The sequence below is a fragment of the Macaca thibetana genome, chromosome 3 (genome assembly GCF_024542745.1).
Source record: "Macaca thibetana thibetana isolate TM-01 chromosome 3, ASM2454274v1, whole genome shotgun sequence".
Taxonomy (NCBI): Eukaryota; Metazoa; Chordata; class Mammalia; order Primates; family Cercopithecidae; genus Macaca; species Macaca thibetana.
In genome coordinates this window covers 165,852,373-165,872,163 of record NC_065580.1, presented here as the reverse complement: position 1 = coordinate 165,872,163, position 19,791 = coordinate 165,852,373, and the positions used below count along the sequence as shown (strand labels likewise).

The following is a 19,791-nucleotide window of genomic DNA, read 5'->3' as shown; positions in this document are numbered from 1 at the left end:
TACATGTTTCTTAACAAAATGCAAGGCATTCTGCCTGACCCTGTAAGGTTGTACATATGGAGTGCTACTGTTGAGCTTTTTTGTCAGCTGCTGGGACAAAAATAAATTCCACCTAGGGTGAGAGATGTTTGACCAGAATTTGTGAGTATGTTTGTGTGTAAGAGGAAATGGGGTGAGAAGAGGGTGGAGAGCTATAAAAGAACACCATTATCCCCAAACCATTGGACAGATTAAAAATGATTTTATATTATAACACCGATGAGCAAGTTTCTTAATCCACAAATATTCTTGACTGCCTTATACGTGCCAGGTATTGTCATGACCACAGAATATACAATGGTGAATGCACACACACAGACCCTGGAAGCTTGGGTCTGGTTCTGTGAAATGAATCAATAGAAATGAAACCAAGTGTGATATACCAGCCACAGAAAGACAAATACTACCCAATTCCACTTTACATGAGGCATCCAAAAGAGTCAAATTTGTAGAATCCAAGAGTAGAATGACAGTTACCACGAGCTAGGGGAAGGGGGAAATGGGGAGTTATTGACAAAAAGGCATGAAGTTTCAGTCAGACAAGGTGAACGGACTCTAGAGATCAGCTATACAGTATGGTACCTTTAGTCAGCAATAATGTATGGTCAACTCAAAAAGTTGTTAGGAGGGTAGATGTCATGTTAAGTGTTCTTACCAAAATAAAATAGAAAAAAATTTTCAACCAAGTTTGCTCTACTATTAAAATTAGTTTATTGAAATAGAAGAGTTGGTGCCATGTTGATATATTAATAAGGGAAGAGAGGGATTCACAGCTTGAAAGGTGAGATTCTAGGTCATTCTACAGGAAGGGTTCCCCTTGCTGCTGCCACTGTTTCTGTTGTGTTTGTTGCCAGAATTGAGTCTTCACTCTGAAGAGTTCACAAGGCACCCTTTGCTGCTTTGTCTGGTTTATCAAGAAAGTGGCTGTGCAGTTGACAGAGGGGGTAAAAAGACCTGAAAGGAGAATTAAGTCAGGATGATACACAGATTCTAGTGATCCAAAGAATGAGTTCACTCTTCAGTAGAAGCTAGATAATCCATATCATCCATAGTATAATGGTTGGCAGCAGCTGAATCCATAGCCTCCATAGCCACAGCCATAGCCCAGCCTGCGGAAGCTACCACAACCGCAGCCAAAGCCATAGACCCAGCCACCAAAGCCTCCAGAACCACAGCCCAGGCCTCCATAATAGCTGCTGTAGTAGCTCATGGTTCAGCAACTGTAGATGTATTTGGAGGTCAAAGGCAAGTTTCCTGAGTACAACTATCACCAGCTTCCCTGGGACTTTTGTACATCCTCAGTGATGGGTAGGGTAGACTTCTCATGGCGTAGATTCAATTGCATGAAAAGAATCTCATTCACCTTAAAACTGTAGAACAATTCCTGACACTAAGTAAATATGTTTCCATTTGATTTCTGTGCAGTTTGGATTCCACAGGATGGTTATGCTGTCTTCAAAGCCCTCCTGCTTTGACCATCATAGTTAAAGCTCTATAATCAGACATAAGAGCAGCAATCAGCTTCAATTTTGTCACCTAAAATTGTTCTTTCATTACAGCCCCTTCCCAGTGTCTGATTCTTAATGTATTCCTTTCCCAAATATTTAATGCCCAACTAATGCATCCCAGGCGCTATGCTCAGAGCTAGGGATACAACTGTAAATAAGAACTGCCCTTCCCAATCCCATGAGTTTTACCCCTTCATCTTTGCTATTTAAGTTATTGAAGTAATAGAAGAGGTACATTTACTGTATAAATCCAACAAAATGTGGCCAACAGCACAATAGGATCACATTTATTTTTTTAGGAGAGAGAAAAAAACCCAAATGGCAAAATTTTGTTTCCTTACACATTACTACCCTTTTACTCAATGTTGTTTATGAAACTTTTGATGGCTCTTAGCTCTTACTGCAAGATTCTTTTCCATTATTCAATGTTTATATAGGAAATACCACTGGAGGCAAGAGCTGTGGGTGTGATTTTTGCAAAGTAATACCTTATTCTTCATCTTTGTAATCTTCTTCTTTTTTAAAAATAAACTTTTAAGGCCAGGCGCGGTGGCTTATGCTTGTAATCCCAGCATTTTGGGAGCCCAAGGCGGGCAGATCACCTGAGGTTGGGAGTTCGAGACGAGCCTGACCAACAGGGAGAAACCTCGTCTCTACTAAAAACACAAAATTAGCCAAGTGTGATGGCGCATGACTGTAATCCCAGCTACTCGGGAGGCTGAGGCAGGAAACCAGGAGGCAGAGGTTGCAGTGAGCTGAGATCGCGCCACTGCACTCCAGCTTGGGCAACAAGAGTGAAACTCCATCTAAAAAACTAAAAATAAAAAATAAGAATAATAATCTTCTAAAGAGATTAACATCTGAGTATTGGCTCTATGCATCTGACTCCACAGCCACAGGTGGGCAGGCAGCCTTCTCTGCCTTACTGAATTTCTAACACGATCAGGAAAGAGGTTTTAAAAAGTTGTTTTCCAAATTCTGGGATTCCGTCTTTTGTTCTCTAAGGAAACCTTAATTAAACTATAATTTACAGAAATACGTAAAATTAAACATACTTAAATATGACATTTTCTTTTTGAAGAATGAAGCCCACTGAAGTGTTCATAATGAGGGTCAGAATCATTACTACTTAACCATTGGTATCAAAACCAATTTCAAACACATAAGCAGTAGAATTATTCTATGTACTATTAATAATCACTTCAGGTAGAATAATATAATATAGGAACTAGTGTAACCTCTTATTTTACAGATGATGAAACAGCATTGGAGAAGACTGGTCAGATCACCCAGTGAGTGACAAAACCCAGACTAGAACCTAAATCATTCACTTTCACCTCTTTCTTTTCATCATCATATTTTATAGATGTTGAACAACAAAGGCAAAAGCAAGAAATATTGTATTATCACAACAGAAAAATGAAAACTTTTCTTTGCTTTCTGGGCTGGTGAGCTTTCTCATTTTGATTTTTGATCTATATGCTGATTGGTCTGTTCCTTTCCTTTGGGCCAGAACTCAAAGGACTAAAATTAGCAAGTGAAAACTGAACGTCACACCCACTTATTCTCGATGTGATTACAATCGAAATGCTTGTTGCACTGATTGTTCAAGAGATGTAAAACTGAGAGGGGAGAACAAAGATAGGTTCAAAAGTTTTGAAGTGGAAAGTTGAAGCCCAACTCCTTTTTGTCTTAGAGTTAAAAGTATATGTATTCACCAAGAGATAAATATTAAAGCAAAACAACATGTAAAATAGGACTCTTAGTTTTAGCTGAGGACCTGTATCATCAGTGACAACAGCTCTCATATTACAAAGAAAGGTGGTAATCTACCTGAGAAGGACTTGCAAAGGGAGCTGTAGAAACCTAGATCTGCAGTCTGCAACTAATTGAAACCCTCTTTGCAATAATTTTAACTGAGAAAATTGTAACAGTGAAAGAGATCTGATCTAACCGACTGCTTCTTGCTTTTAACCTCTAAGCTGTCCTTGTTCATTCCTGGGTGTAGGCCAAACTAACTTTGGGAGGAATTTATAGTTTAACTTCAAAACAAAGATGATAACAGCCCTTTCCTGAGATAAAGCCCCTTCTTGCATGAGGACCAGTCTGCCTTTGTAGGACTAACAAATGAACTATAAGATTAGAGGCCAGGTGCAGTGGCTCACCTGAGGTCAGGAGTTTGAGACCAGCCTGACCTATATGGTGAAACCCCATCTCTACTAAAAATATAAAAATTAGCCAGGTGTGGTGGTGGGCGCCTGTAGTCCCAGCTACTCGGGAGGCTGAGGCAGGAGAATTGCTTGAACCCAGGAGGTGGAAGTTGCAGTGAGCCAAGATTATACCACTGCACTCCAGCCTGGGCGACAGAGCGAGACTCCATCTCAAAAAAAAAAAAAAAAAAAAAAAAAAAAGATTAGGAAGTGTGGCTTCAGAGTCATGCAGCCAGAGGCTCCAGCTGCAAGATTCTCAACCTCCCCGAGTTGCTCCTGGGGATAACATCAGTGTCTTAAAACCTAAGATCAGCACTTGAAATATTTGGCAGACTTTGCCTTCTGATGCACCAAGGGATGCCACCCAAACAAGTAACCTGGCTCAATGAGTTCTGCAATCCCACCCAGAAACAGAAGATAACAAGAAGACCCACTTCAACCCGCTGATTTCATCCTGACCCAGCCACTCAGTACCCCCCACTTCCCGATCCCCTACCCACCAAATTATCCTTAAAAACCCTGATCCTCAAATTTTCAGGGAGATTGATTTGAGTAATAATAAAACTCCAGTCTCCTGTACAGCTGGCTCTGTGAGAATTAAATTCTCTATTGCAATTCCCCCATCTTGATAAATTGGCTCTGTCTAGGCAGCGGGCAAGAACCCATTGGCCAGTTACACTAAGCTCCTATCTCCAATCATGAAATACGCTGGAGAGGCCAAGCATTAGGAAGGGGAAGAGATTCCTTTGGAAATGGTCTTCAAGAACCTAGGCATTTTCTAGCCAACTTCCATGGGAAGTGTACTGTATCCCTTGAATTTGTAAGACACAGCCAACTGCTGTCTGACTCAGGGCTGGGAAAGTGACTACAGGTGAGAGACAGGGCTGAACAGTCCATCGCAATGAGCCAGGGCTGAGTTTCAGAGTAACCTTGCCCCCTATCTGTGACTGTTCAAAGATACATGGTTCCTGGCTGCCAGATAGGAATCTGGGGTGGGAATGCCACTGAGCTGATTTAAAAGGGATCCTGGTCAAGAGGGTGAAGCAACCTCAGCCAAAGCAATTTGGATGGTCCCATGAGATGCAGAAAGTGAGGGAGGATGTGAGCAGTCCACTAGAGGGATTGTTATACCAGAGCACTGATGAGAGGCCCATGAGTGCAAGAGTCAGCTCCAAAAGATGCACAATTCGGAGAACCCTCTGGTCAGATTGTCAGAGGCATGCATCTCTCCCCCACTCCCTGTTTTAACCCCAGAAGAGTCAGAGCAGCCTAGAGCTGAGACCGATGCTTAAGAGAGAGGTCCACCCTGCCTCTCTCACCACTGCTGGTTTATAGGTTTACAGAGGAAAGTTGAAGCCCAACTCTTTCTTGCACAAGAGTTGTTAAAAGTAATATATTGGCCGGGCGCGGTGGCTCACACCTGTAATCCCAGCACTTTGGGAGGCTGAGGTGGGCGGATCATGAGGTCAGGAGATCAAGACCATCCTGGCTAACATGGTGAAACTCTGTCTCTACTAAAAATACAAAAAATTAGCCAGGCGTGGTGGTGGGCACCTGTAGTCCCAGCTACTCGGGAGGCTGAGGCAGGAGAATGGCGTGAACCTGGGAGGTGGAGCTTGCAGTGAGCTGAGATCGCTCCACTGCACTCCAGCCTGGGCGACAGAGCAAAACTCTGTCTCAAAATATATATATATATATTTAGCAGCACTAGTGTAGTTCTGGTAATAGGCATAAATTATACCTGAGAAAGTACTGATCTGATATTCGTGGTAAAATCATCCCCCCAAACTGAGTTGACTTACAGAGCTAGCGAGATATATGTGTGTGTGTACACACACAAATATATACATACTTACATATTCTTGCAGAGCTAACAATATATACACGTGTACACACATGTATATACACACACATATACACACATATGTATACACACACATATATGTACATATACGCACATGTACATATATACATACACACATATATATACACACATACACATATATACATGTCTTTATAGTCAGTGATGTAAGGAGGCTATTTTTAAACGTATATAAGCAGAAATTTTGTGTTTATGTAAAAACACTGATATACAGTATAAAAACACTGATATACTGATATACACTTTTATTGTTTCTCTCCATTTATGGGCCATACTAAGTTTTAGGATATAAAAGCACAGCCGAAATCCTGGATGCTATGTGACCCCAAGGTAATACTCTCGAGCTGCTTCTGCCAGAGAGCTGACTCGTGGCATCGCATGTAAGGAGCCCTGATGGTCTACCAAGGGGAGTGTGTCTTCAGCCTGGACACCAAGGAGAAAGTGCTTCCTCCCACTCAAGGGAATCCAAACACCTCTCCTACTGCCACAGCAAGCAGAACCTCCATCACATCAGAGAAACAAATGCAGCTGGAAAAAGAAGACCACAGAGTCAGAGCATTCAGGCCGGCGAGGCCCAGAGCTGCAGTCTCAGGCCAAAATTCTTTAAGTCTCAGGCCAAAATTCTTTTGGCAGGCAGTACAGAAAAATAAATATATCCTTAGAAATCAACTGATAAAGATTGAGTGATTGAGAGAAAAACTGCCTTTAAAGACAGAAAAATAAGCTATCAGAAATGAGGAAAAGAGATCCAATGCAAGAATCAGACAGGGTACAAAGAAGAGATTGGAAGATAATTTTTTTTTCTGAGAAAAAATGGAGATAATCATGATTAAAAATAATCATTGCCTTTACAAAGACCCACTCTTACTTACCCTGTGGAAACCGGGATTTGTAGCTCCTTTATCGTTGTTTAGCTGGCATACTAGTCCTAGGATACCAAGCCGACGTGCTTTCATTCTTGGCAATATCTGCAACCACATGAAAGCACTGGAGTTCTCTGGGAAACCGATTTGGGAAAGGAGTTGTGGGTATGGGATGTTTAGTAAGGAGAGCCCTAGGATCCGCCCTAAGGAAGGGAGCCTGGGCTGACCTCTCAGGTCCTCTGCAGCTAGACTGGCCCTTGCAGTGCTGTGCCAGATGGCCAGGCCTTTATATTCCTATACTGATCAGTCATCAAATGTGGGAAGAAGTGTGAGCTTGGGTGAGCAGCTCAGCAGCTGAGCCAATCCTGGAAGGGGCTCACAGCTGCAGGTTGTGTACTCACCATGCTCCCAGTGCCTGGGGAACAAGTCAGTTCTTGGAGGGGATCTGGCAGCACATCCCGGTGTTGAGCACATGCTACCCCAGGCTCCTGCTGCAGATGCTGCCCGGGCCTCGCCTGTATGGTTAGACCCTCAATGCCAGCAGTCCTCCTGTTACGGTTTGGCTCTGTGTCCCCACCCAAATCTCATGTCGAATTGTAATCCCCACGTGTTGGATGAAGTGCCTGGTGGGAGGTGACTGAATCATGGGGGTGGACTTCCCCCTTGCTGTTCTCGTGATAGTGAGTGAGTTCTTATGAGATCTGGTGGTATAAAAGTGTGTAGCACCTCCCCCTTCACTCTCTGTCTTGCCACCATGTGAAGAAGGTGCTTGCTTCCCCTTCACCTTTCCGCCATGATTGTAAGTTTCCTGAGGCCTCCCAGTCATGCTTCCTGTACAGCCTGCAGAACTGTGAGTCAATTAAACCTCTTTTCTTCTTAAATTACCCAGTCACTAGTAGTTCTTTTTCTGTTTTTTGTTTTTTGTTGTTGTTGTTTTTAAATATGGAGTCTCACTCTGTCACCCAGTTTGGAATGCAGTGGTGCAATCTTGGCTCATTGCAACCTCCTCCTCCTGGGTTCAAGCGATTCTCCTGCCTCAGCCTCCAGAGTAGCTGGGACTACAGGCATGCACCACCACACCTGGCTAATTTATATATATATTTTTTAGTAGCGTGGGGTTTCACCATATTGGCCAGGCTGGGCTCAAACTCCTGACCTCATGATTTGCCTGCCTCGGCCTCCCAAAGTGCTAGGATTACAGGCATGACCTGGTAGTTCTTTATAGCAGTCAGAGAATGGACTAATACACCTCCCACGGATGTAATCCACATCGCTGTGCCTGCCGGCTTTTGGCTGAACCACTAAAGGCAGCTTTGCTCATAAGTGAGAACATTTGGAAGTGCCAGGGAATGAATATCTCCCTCCCTCCCACCAGCAGCCTTTAATCACTGGCTCTTGGGAGTTAATAAAGACCCAGCTACCTAACCCCTCCGTGGGCTAGTTCTGATGTATGTTTCCTGCTATTCCTCCAGTTTCCATGGGAGATTAAGTGCCAGTCACCCACTGCGGGAACTGTCTTAGTAGCCCACCCTTTGCTGTCCATCTTCCCCTCCATTTCTCACTTTCCCACTCCCCTACGTCTGTGCCCTCCCCCTTCCAAATAAACTACTTGCACTCAAATCTTTATCCAAGGATCTATCTTTGGGAGAAGCCAAACTAAACAGCTCCAAAATCAAATATATATATATATATATATATATATATATGCCTGGTAGACACAGATCATAGAGTTTCTTCCATTAAAAAAAAAAAAACCAATGTGTAGACATTAATGCGACCAGGAAGAAGAAGGATATAGTATAATGAAATCCTTTCCAAGAAGAAAAAGAACAAAGACAACCTACTGTTTTAGTCCGTTCAGGCTGCTATTTTTTAAAACCATAAAATGGATGGCTTAAATCAATAGAAATCTATTTCTCACAGTTCTGGAGTCTGGGAAGTCTGAGATCAAGGTGCCAGTAGATTTGGTGTCTGGTGAGGGTCTGCTCCCTCGTTCGTAGACGGCACCTTCTCCCTGTGTTCTCTCAAGGTGGAAGAGGCAAGCTCGCTCTCTGGGTTCCCTTTTATGAGGACACTAATGCCATTCATGCAGGCTATGTCCTCACTACCTAATCACCTTCCCAAAGCCCCACCTCCTAACACCGTCATCTCAGGGGTTAGAATTCCAACATAGGAATTTGGACTGTAGCGTTTGGACTGTAGCACCCACTCTGTATAATGCACTGGAGTATAAAACAAAGGGTGGGAGGAAGAAATTGTAGACACAAGTCCTCACCTTCCCCTTCTCAAGATAGAAGTCTGTAGTGTGAAGGGCAACTAGAAACATCCAGGCAGGTACTGTTAGAGAAATACAATTAACAACAGCACATCTCCAACCCAGAAAACTTCCCACGAAGGAACAAGAGGAAGAAAACAATTTCGTTATTGAATAAACATTGAACCAGAATGTGGTGCACATCACAGGCGACCCACTAAGAAATCGTGAAGACAGAAAGAAGTCTCACCTTTTTATACAGCCAAGCAGATACAGCCCGTTACATACATGTTCTCAAAATAAACAACACCTACGCCTCCACAAGAGGACTTGGCAGCACGATTTGTCACACATAGCTCATCCTAGATTCACTGAGTAATTGCAGTGACCATCTGTGTTTCCCAACTGGCTTTATTCAAAGGAAAAATAAACTTCTTATATCCTGATGATAGAAGGTAGTTTGGGATCAAGACACCTACCAAAGTGACAGAGAATTTACAATGACAAATTTTCTAAAGTAAATTATCTAAGAAAAAGGAGGTATCTTCCCTTATTTTCAACAGAGACAATGACACTTCTTTTTTTTTTTTTTTTTTTTTTTTTTTTGAGATGGAGTCTGGCTCTTGTCACCCAGGCTGGAGTGCAATAGGACCATCTCAGCTTACTGCAATCTCCACCTCCCGGGTTCGGGCAATTCTATTGCCTCAGCCTCCTGAGTAGCTGGGATTATAGGCGCCTGCCACCATGCTCAGCTAATTTTTTGTATTTTTAGTAGAGACAGGGTTTCACCATGTTGGCCAGGCTGGTCCCAAACTCCTGACCTCGGGTGATCCACCTGCCTCGGCCTTCCAAAGTGCTGGGATTACAGGCCCAGCCTCTTATTTTTGTTTGTATTTGCCCTTACAGTACCTAGAAATCCCTACACTTGAGAGGTTTTCGTGAAAGACAATTTAGATGATGCTCCAGTGAACAAGGTGGAGAATTAAGGAGACAAGAGAAGGGACAAGGGATCCGATCAAACTATCCCATGTTGTCTGTTATAGAACTTTAGGTTTTCTTGTAAGATGGGGAGTCATTAGAGAGTTTTGCCCAGAGGAATGATACGATTTGGCTTACATGTTAGAGTCACTCATTATTCATAAGTATCTATTAGCAACTCTATTCCTGGGATTATTCTTGGTACTAAAGAAGGTACACAAGAAACAGAGCTTTGTTGTAAGGTTTTTTAGGGAAAAGCAGCCTCTAGTAACACAGGTCATATAAGCAGCTGTCAGTGTACAGAAAAGGCAAGAAGAAAAGAATACAGAGAAAATGGAAGACTAAGGGCTGAAATAGTCACAGAACGCATCAAGGGGAAGACAGAATTTGAGCTGGGCATGAAAGGGTGGTAGTAGTTGGAAGACACAGAGGAAAATACTATAACTTAAGGGTCAGGAATGACTCTAAATATACTGAATTGGATTTGGACAGCTTGGGAAAAACTAACAAGATTGCAGAAGTCTGATGCTGCAAGAGGCTAAGGGTTACTGATAAGGAAGGACAATGAACAGATCATCATGTAACTGGCTAGTAGAAATGTTCCCGTTCTCTGCTCTGATATCTTCAACTGGAGCCGAACAGAGTGGCCATATATTTGCATAATGGCCTCCTCCTTGTTACTTTTTACCAATTAGCTGGGTTTAACAAGAAGCAATTATGACAATTACTTTTAATTACTTCTGCTATTCCCTCCTCACCCTATTCTTCCTTTCCTACCCCTTAGATTAAAAACTCACCCTCATTGTTGTGTAAAACTTTAAATAACTTAGAAGCTTTGAACAAAATGCCAGTTTACTGGAGGGTGAGGAAGGATTCTTCAAGACTGATGAGAACCAAAATTATGATGGTTACTTTTATTTGGCAAACTGACTGGGTCATGGAGTGCTTGATATTCAAGAATATCAAGCAAAATTCAAGGTTAAGTATTTCTCCTGGTGTTTCTGCAAAAGTGTTTTGGATGGATTAACATTTAAACCGATGGACTAAGTGAAGCAATTGCCTTCCCTAGTGTCAGTGGGCCTCATCCAATCAGCTGAAGGTCTAAATAGAGCTAAAAAGCCAGCTATTGCCCAAGTAGGAGGGAATCTCTCTTGCCTGACTGCCTTTTGACTGACATGAGATTTTTTCCTGCCTTCAGACTCACACTGATGCACAGGCTCTTCCTGAGTCTTCAGTCTGCCAGGCTTTGGACTGGTACCACAACACAGACTCTCCTGGTTCTCAGGCCTTCAGATTCAGACTGGAACCAAACCATCAGCTCTCCTGGGTCTCCAGCCTACCAACCCACCCTGCAGATATTAAGACTGCTCAGCCTCCATGATTGCATGAACCGATTTCTCTTTTTTTTTTTTTTTTTTTTTTTTTTTTTTTTTTTTGAGACGGAGTCTCGCTCTGTCCCGCCCAGGCTGGAGTGCAGTGGCGCGATCTCGGCTCACTGCAAGCTCCGCCTCCCGGGTTCACGCCATTCTCCTGCCTCAGCCTCCCGAGTAGCTGGGACTACAGGCGCCCACAACCGCGCCCGGCTAATTTTTTGTATTTTAAGTAGAGACGGGGTTTCACCGTGGTCTCGATCTCCTGACCTTGTGATCCGCCCGCCTCGGCCTCCCAAAGTGCTGGGATTACAGGCGTGAGCCACCGCCCCCGGCCGAACCGATTTCTTGTAATAAATCTCTTTCTACATCTATACATCTTGTTGGTTCTGTTTCTCTAGAAAACACTAATACAGAAATACATCTGAAAACTTCCCTCCTCTTGCTTTTGGGATGTGGGTTGCCAAGGGGTTGAGAACAGTGGAAGCAGGAGAAGGCTGGAAAGGTATCATAATACTGCGACTTCTAAGAGCACTTGTGGGCTTCCCTCAGGCCCAGAGTAGGGCATCACCCACTCTCATAGGGTAATAAATGTCGGGGGGGATCACAAAACATGAGCTTCTTCTAAGTAGTGGCCTATTCACCTTGGGACCTAAGGGGCTGCCACTGAAAAAGAAACAGTCTGTACAGTAACAGGTGAGTACAGATTGGAAGCCACCTGGCCATGGCACAGCCCTCAGGGAGGAGTGAGAGACACAGCTGAATTCAGCCCTTGGACACAAGCCTAAAGACATTTCCTTATAATAGTCACAAACATAAATACAATTTCTAGTGAATGCTTACTCAGTAACAGACGCTGTGCTATGGGCCTTGGGTCTACTGTTTCATGTAATCTTTGCAACGACTCTACAGGTAAAAATTACTGTCCTTACTTTTCAGATGGGAAAACAGAGGTCTAATGAAGTGTATTAGTCAGGGTTTTCCAGAGAAACAGGAAAAGAGAATGTGTGTGTATATGTGTGTGTGTGTGTGTGTGTGTGTGTGTGTACATATATTTATAAACCTCTCTCTGTCTCATATATATATATATATGTCTCACATATATATCTCATATATATATATGAGACAGAGAGAAGTTTATAATGGAAATTGTCTCATGCAACTTTGGAAGCCAAGAAGCCCCGTCATATGCCACTGTAAGTTGGGGAAGCAAGAAAGCCAGTGGTATAGTTCAATCCAAGTCCTCTGGCCTGAGAGCCAGAGGAGCCAATGGTATACCAGGCTAAGTCCAAAGCTACAAGAACCAGGAGCTCTGATATCCTTGGTTCTTGACACACAAGAAGGTGTATGTTCCAACTCAAATAGAGAGAGCAAATTTGCCCTTCCTCTGCCTCTTCATTCTATTTAGAGACTCAAAGTATTGGGTGATGTCTGCCCACATTGGTGGGCGATTCTTTAACCCAGCAGATTGATTCAAATGTTAACTTCTTCTTGAAACCCCTCACAGACAACACTAAAATAATATTTTCTCAGTTATCTGGGCATCCTTTAGCCCAGGCAAGTTGACACATGAAATTAGCCATCCCACGAAGTTAAGAGAAGTTACAGCTGAAGAGACTGAGGGTCCAAGACTCTAAAAATGTGTTGTAGGGACTGAATGAATTGTTCTCAGAAATGTGTGTAGCCAAGTGTCTGGCATGTGATAAGCCTTCAATAAATGAATTTTTTTATGTTCACATTGTCATCATTATCATCACTATTATTATATTCTTCCTTCACTATACTTTATCAAATACTAATACATTTCTCTGGCTCTAATAAGGCTAAAATGCTAAAGGCATCACTCTGTATATGCCCTTTAAATTCAAAGCTACATGAAAGTGTATTTGTTGGCCAGGCCCGGTGGCTCACACCTGTAATCCCAGCACTTTGGGATGCCGAGGAGGGCAGATCATAATGTCAGGAGTTCAAGAGCAGCCTGACCAATATGATGAAACCGCATCTCTATGAAAAATATTTTTAAAAAATTAGCTGGGTGTGGTGATGCACATTCCTGTAGTCCCAGCTACTCAGGAGGCTGAGGCAGGAGAATCGCTTGAACCCGGGAGGCAGAGGTTGCAGTGAGCCGGGATCAATCCACTGCACTCCAGCCTGGGCAACATAGCGAGACTCCATCTAAAAAAAAAAAAAAAAGGATATTTGGGCACACTAGAGAAACACTAGGAATGTGCACACACGGAGAGAAGACCACATGAGTTCACAGCAAGGAGGTGGTCCAGCTACAAGCCAAGGAGAGAGGCCTCAGAAAAAAACAATCCCACGGGCCTTGATTTTGGAGTTCCAGCCTCCTGAACTGTGAGAAAATATATTTCTGTTGTTTAAGCCACCCAGCCTGTGGTATTTTGTTATCGCAGCCTGAACAGACTAATACAAACATTAACAGAGTAGTCTTATTACATCATGGATAACTTCAATAGACAATGGTAAGTTGGACAGAGCAGACCTCCATCCAGGGAAATACTGTGGCGGATGGGGGTAAAGGACACAGACTTTGCAATCATATCCCAAAGCCTCCACTTGCTCCCTTGGGCATGTTACTTAACCTGCGAATCCATATCCTCTTCTGCGAAATGACACTCATGGAAGGATCACAGGAGATAAGGTTTATAAAAGCATTTTTCATAGTTCTTAAAGGCCACTGCTTAACATATGTCAATGCCCTGCCCTCATCTTCCTGTCCAACTCAGTTACATAGGAGTAGTAAGGCCTCGGTTCTAAGATAATTGGAAAATGCCAAATAGACGAGTAAAAGTTACTGAGTGAAATAAATGCATATAAGCCTGAGTGTGTGCACAAATGCATGGGCGAGGTGCCTAACACGGGGCAGGTGTGGCTGTTCTCTGAGCCTACTGTGTAAGCTTGGGATCCATTCTAATGAGTGGTTTTGTGCTATAATTGTAGTTGGATAGTCTGACTAACACCAGAGGCCAAAGGTGACCCTGGTGGAACATTTGGAAGAAAAAGCCAGAATTTGATGGAGTATGTTCACCAGTTTCCAAATGCCAAATAGAACTAAAATCAGATTACTGGCCAAGTAAAGAAGAATCCACATGAATTATTAAGAGCATGGGTCATTTTGAGGCTCCTTGGAATTAACCATGTCTCTGAGATATTCATGTTCTTCTGTAAAGATCTCCCGTAAATGATTATTTTAGTGTGACCTCTTAAAGTCCCTCGGCTCCTGTTGAGCTGCCAGATCCCAAGGTGATCAAGGGGGACAACAAGCCAAACTGAAAGAAACAACCAGGCCTTTATTCATTTATCACAAGAGTGAAGGCAAGAGACAAAGAAAGAGAAAAAGGAGGGAGGGGGAAGAACTAGGGTTAAAAGGTACTAGGTCAGAGTAGCCAATGGAGAGAAGAGTCTTAGTCAAGGTCCCCCCATAAGGAACATCTTGGTGGATGTACCTGAAAAGTGCCCCCGCTCTCGCAGGGCTATAGATAAGGAGGACCCCAAATGGAGATGTCTTGGCTGTGAATGTGAATATCCATAAGTGTATGAGCAGTAAGTGTGGAGGAATTTGAATCCTTGACTGCACCTCCCTCCTCCAGAGACTGCAATGTGGGGAGGTCAACTTTCTCCCCTGAGACCTGCCAGGAAAAGCCTTGCAATTGTCTTTGGTCAGACCTGAGAGATCGTACCCAGGACTTTAACCTGGAGCTGGACTCTTCACTATTGATAAGATCTCCACCACACGTTGGCCTGAAGCCATTGGTCTTAACCTTAGAGTCTGGAATTACTAGGGAATCTGTTTAAAACTACAAATTCTCTCCTCTGAAAATGCACATAGATATATTTGGCATAAAATTTCATGAAATGTATAAAACCATGAAGTCTACCTGTAGACCCAAGGTTAAGAAATCCATCACCAGAGAGAAACAGATTACTTAGGAATTTGAATAATGTAAAGGCCTGTGTGGCTTCACTGTGGGATGTCACTAGAGGATAAAATCAGGTAACCTGGCCAGTGACTGCAGAACCACTCTGATAGCACCCCAGAACTGGCTTCATCTGTCATAAGGTTTAACCACCATGCCCACTTCTAAAGGTGAATACTGGTATCGTGTGTGTGTGTGTGTGTGTGTGTGTGATGTGTGTGTGTAAAACAACTGATTGAATAAATCTAACAACCCAGCAAGCACATATAGCTTGTGAAACTCAATAAATACTTAAGTCGGTGCTCAATAATTGTATTAGTTTGGTTAGGTTGCCATAACGAAATGCCACAGACTGGGTGGCTTAGACAACAGAAATTTATTTATCACCATTCTAGAGGCTGAGAAGTCCAAGATTAAGGTGCCAGCAAGCTATGTTTCATTCTGAGGCCTCTTCTCTTGGCTTGTAGACAGCCACCTTCTCCCTATGTTCTTATATGACAGAGAGAGAAAGAGAGAGCAAAGCAAAGCTCTCCCTTTCTCGCTCTCTCACTCTCTCTCTCTCTCTCTCTCTCTCTTTTTTTTCTTGAGACGGAGTCTTGGCCTGTCGCCCCGGCTAGAGTGCAGTGGCACAATCTTGGCTTACTGTAACCTCTGCCTCCGGGGTTCAAAGGATTCTCTTGCCTCAGCCTCCCGAGTACCTGGGATTACAGGTGTGCACCACAATGGCCGTCTAATTTTTTGTATTTTAGTAGAGACAGGGTTTCACCATGTTGCCCAGGTTGGTCTTTAACTCCCGAGCTCTCTAACCTAATCTGCCTACCTCAGCCTCCCAAAGTGCTAGGATTACAGGCATAAGCCACCATGCCCAGCTGGTTTCTCTCTCTTCTTATAAGGACACTAATCCTATCAGTTTAGGGACCCACCCTTACGACCTCACCTACCCTTAATTGCCTCCTAAAAACTCAATCTCTAAATACAATCACAATGGCGGTTAAGGCTTCAACACACAAATTTTTGAGGGACACAATTCAGTTCATTGTTTTATATATTATATATAAATTATATATTATATACATATATATTTATACCAGTTCTTCACTCTCAATCTCTAAAGGATTTCTCCCACTAAACTGAAAGTCTCTTTGCACTACTGGACTTGAGTCAACCATGAAACAGTGACAAGTCACTTCCAGAGATACCCAACATCCTTGGATTATGTTGAACATTTAGCCCCTGAAAGCATAGAACCTACCTATTCTTAATAATGCTTCTTTCTGCAAAGGAAAAATAAAATTTTTCCAAAAATTTTATAGATTTTTCTGGTGGGCTATATATATTGATGGGGAGTAACCACAAATTCATACCCCACTGTGAGATTAGATTATATTCCCACACTACTTCAGCAAGGTTACAAACCCTACTGAAAGCATAGTGGCCATGCAGGGCAGAAACAGATGTGATATACTTTACCCTCAAAATGTTTCATGGAGGGCATGTAGTCACCGTTGACTTTTTTGGCTCAAGGTAAGGTCTTGGTGGAAAACTGCCAAGTCACTGCCCTTTTAATATACATGGCTTATATATCATCATTTCAGAAGCATTTATATTAAAATAAATGAGGTACATTAAAATCTGTGTGCTACCCTTTAACAAAACTTTTACAAACATCAAGCTCTCCTGCTTTTTGAACCCAAATTAGCACTAGCAAGGCCCTATCCTCCTCCAGGGGGTGAGGGTAGTCAGTGCCTCAATGTCCCTTGTATTAGCTCATTCTCTCGCTGCTAATAAAGACATACGTGAGACTGGGTAATTTATAAAGAAAAACAGGTTTAATGAGCTCACAGTTCCACATGACTAGGGAGGCCTCGTAATCATGGTGGAAGGCAAGGAGCAGCAAAAGCCCATCTTACATGTAAGGTGGGAGGCAAAGACGGCTTGTGTAGGGAAACTCCCCTTCATAAAGCCATCAGATCTCATAACACTTATTCACTATCATGAGAACAGCATTGTGAAGACCTGCCCCCATGATTCAATCACCTCCCACCGGGTCCCTCCCATAACACATGGGAATCATAGGAGCTACAAATCAAGATGAGATTTGGGTGGGGACACGGCCAAACCATATCATCCCTGAACAATACAGCTTCTCCACTTTCTGGAAAATTCATGTTCTTGGGGTGCTTAAAACACCATGATTCACTGCATTTTGCCTGAAAGGTGATTGAAACACTCATAAGAAATTATCAGAAAAAAACTAGTTCAATTTGGAAAAATAATACATGGATTCAGTTATAGAAACTCAGAGGAATGCACGAATTAGACTGAGAAAACACAATCCCAATAAGAGACCCTCCTCTAGCTCAGCAGCTAAGATTTCTCTGTTTCCATGTCATTAGATAACATGCTCTAAATAATTTTAATTGTTCATATAGATCAGTAACGGAAGCTTTACAATGCCCTACATGAAAGGTTGTTTTTCCATAAGTGCAGGCTTCCATATTAAAAATTCATTCAAAATTACCAGATGAATTGACCACTGAAGCAAATAATTGAAATTATCAGAGTATCAAATAAAAATATGTTTAAGTTCACTTTTTTAAAAAAATCTTTAAAATGTTGCTGACAAAGTAATTTTTAGTTTTCATTTTTAAATTGTCAGTGCTTTTTTCCAGATACCATTCATCCTTGAAAAAAAATCATATTTTGGTCTATAATTGCAAAAATTATTTTTCACGGTTAGTGTCATATTTCTAAATGTTGCTGCATTTTAATTTTTGTAATTCTATCAATTTCATGTCTGGAGTTCTTCCCTGCCACCTCAGCTGAGCTCACATGCCCACTGGTAGGTGCTGTAGAATTTCCTCTCACAAATATAGCCTTAAGTTATTAATGTTTATTTGAGAGAGGGAAAGAGAGAGGAAGATTCTTATAAGTGGCTCTGAGCACCTATTGAGGATGAGAAGATTTTGTTTAACTAAAATCAACTTGGCTCTTGAGAACATATTTCTCCTTGACGATTGAAACATCTTACCTTGTCATTCAAGTTAAACTCAATTGCTACCATTTTAAAATGTAGCGACTCAATATTAAACTCAGTCAATTCAAGCCTTTGTTCCTCAGCTCCTTTCTCCCTGGGAATGGTTTTAACTGGTGGGTGGGTTTGCATTGTCCTGGCACCAGGTGTAAGAGGCAACTGGAGTTGGCATCTACAACTGACTTCCTCTAAACCCAATCAAGTTTCCCTTAGGTTCACTAGCTCTGTCCCAGAATGCTGCAACCTACCTCCAATAGGAAAAGAGGACATAGAATGAAGGGATTGGGAAAATCTAAGTGGCTTTTCTTTGCTCTACCTCATACACAGTGAGGTCTAGTGTATTAGTCCATTTTCATACTGCTGTGAAGAAATACCAGAGACTGGGTAGTTTATAAAGAAAAAGAGGTTTAATGGACTCACAGTTCCACATGGCTGGGGAGGCCTCACGATCATGGCGGAAGGCGAAGGAGGAGCAAAGGGACGTCTTACATGGTGATGGGCAAGAGAGTGTGTGCAAAATAATTGTCCTTTATAAAACCATCAGTTCTCACAGGACATATTCGCTATCACAAGAACATCATGGGAAAAAATCTGTCCCCATGATTCAATTACCTCCCACCAGATCCCTCCCACAAACCATGAGGATTATGGGAGCTACAGCTCAAGATGAGATTTGGGTGGGAACACAGCCAAACATATCGGCTAGATTCTGTTAGACTCTCTCAGTTCATTACCTGGACACCTTGGCCATACAGTCTCCGATGCCATGTTGGACATTCTTGGGTCAAGAGAAACAAAGTGTGGTCAGCAAGGCTGGGGAAACAGGTATCTTCAGTACACACTAGTATCCAAACCATGTGTACTTTCTCTCCAAATCTCCTCCTCGCTTCCGCTAGATAGACTTTTATCTCCTTTCTTTCACTAAGGTATAACTTACATAGAGTATATGAACAATTCAATGAGTTTTAATAAATGTATACACTTTTGTAACCTATAGCCTTATCAAGATATAGAATATTCTATCACCCCAGAAATTTTTCTTATGCTTCCCACTCCCCCATCAATTATCACTCCTAGGCAAACACTTTTCTGATTTCTATCATCACAGATTAATTTTGAGTGTGCCAGAATTTCATAAAAATGAAATCATGCAGTGTGTGCTATTTGGGGTCTGGCTTCATCCACTCAGCGTCATGTTTTTGAGATGCATGCATGTGGCACTATTAGTAATTTATTCCATTATGTTACATTGTATGAAATTTTTTTTCCAATTTCTCCCATCCATCTTTATTGATTCTCAAGATTTTGCACAGAAAACTCTTTGGGGGTTAGAAGAGCAGTAATTGCATCACACTGTTTTCAAAATTTCAGGTTTCAAAAGCAAATCACTAAAAAATATATATAGCTCCTGATTTGAGTTAGATACAGGGACAAAAAAGCAGCACATACTTGAAGGTTACATGGTCTACAAATGGTGGCAATATTTTGCTTGGGAGAGTAGTTCTGTTGGTATTTATTTTTTAAATACTCAAAAGGCTCAATCTCAAGCAGTAATAAACACAAGCAAAAGTTATTTAACCCTTAAAATAAATACTCAGAAAAACCTCTCTGTATATACAAGTGAAAGAATATGTAACACTTTCACTCAAAAAATTATAATAATAATAAAGGATTTGTTCATACATGTAGCTGAAATCTGCTGTTCCGGCCCACAT

At 42.1% G+C, this 19,791-nt stretch overlaps 3 protein-coding genes across 13 annotated transcripts in view; 1 reads left to right on the top strand and 2 right to left on the bottom strand.

Moving 5' to 3' along the window:
• Positions 1-19,791, top strand: part of SOD1 (superoxide dismutase 1) — a 1,049,346-nt gene that overhangs the window by 419,226 nt on the left and 610,329 nt on the right. The window lies entirely within an intron of this gene.
• Positions 1-19,791, bottom strand: part of TIAM1 (TIAM Rac1 associated GEF 1) — a 1,375,699-nt gene that overhangs the window by 856,837 nt on the left and 499,071 nt on the right. The window lies entirely within an intron of this gene.
• LOC126951722 (keratin-associated protein 19-8) lies at positions 433-1,731 on the bottom strand. The gene has a single exon (XM_050786128.1). It carries the CDS (start codon positions 1,247-1,249, stop codon positions 1,082-1,084), a length of 168 nt encoding a protein of 55 aa, XP_050642085.1. The 5' UTR covers positions 1,250-1,731; the 3' UTR covers positions 433-1,081.

Coding starts and splice junctions, on each gene's coding strand:
- LOC126951722 (XM_050786128.1), bottom strand. CDS start 1,249: ATGAGCTACTACAGCAGCTATTATGGAGGCCTGGGCTGTGGTTCTGGA.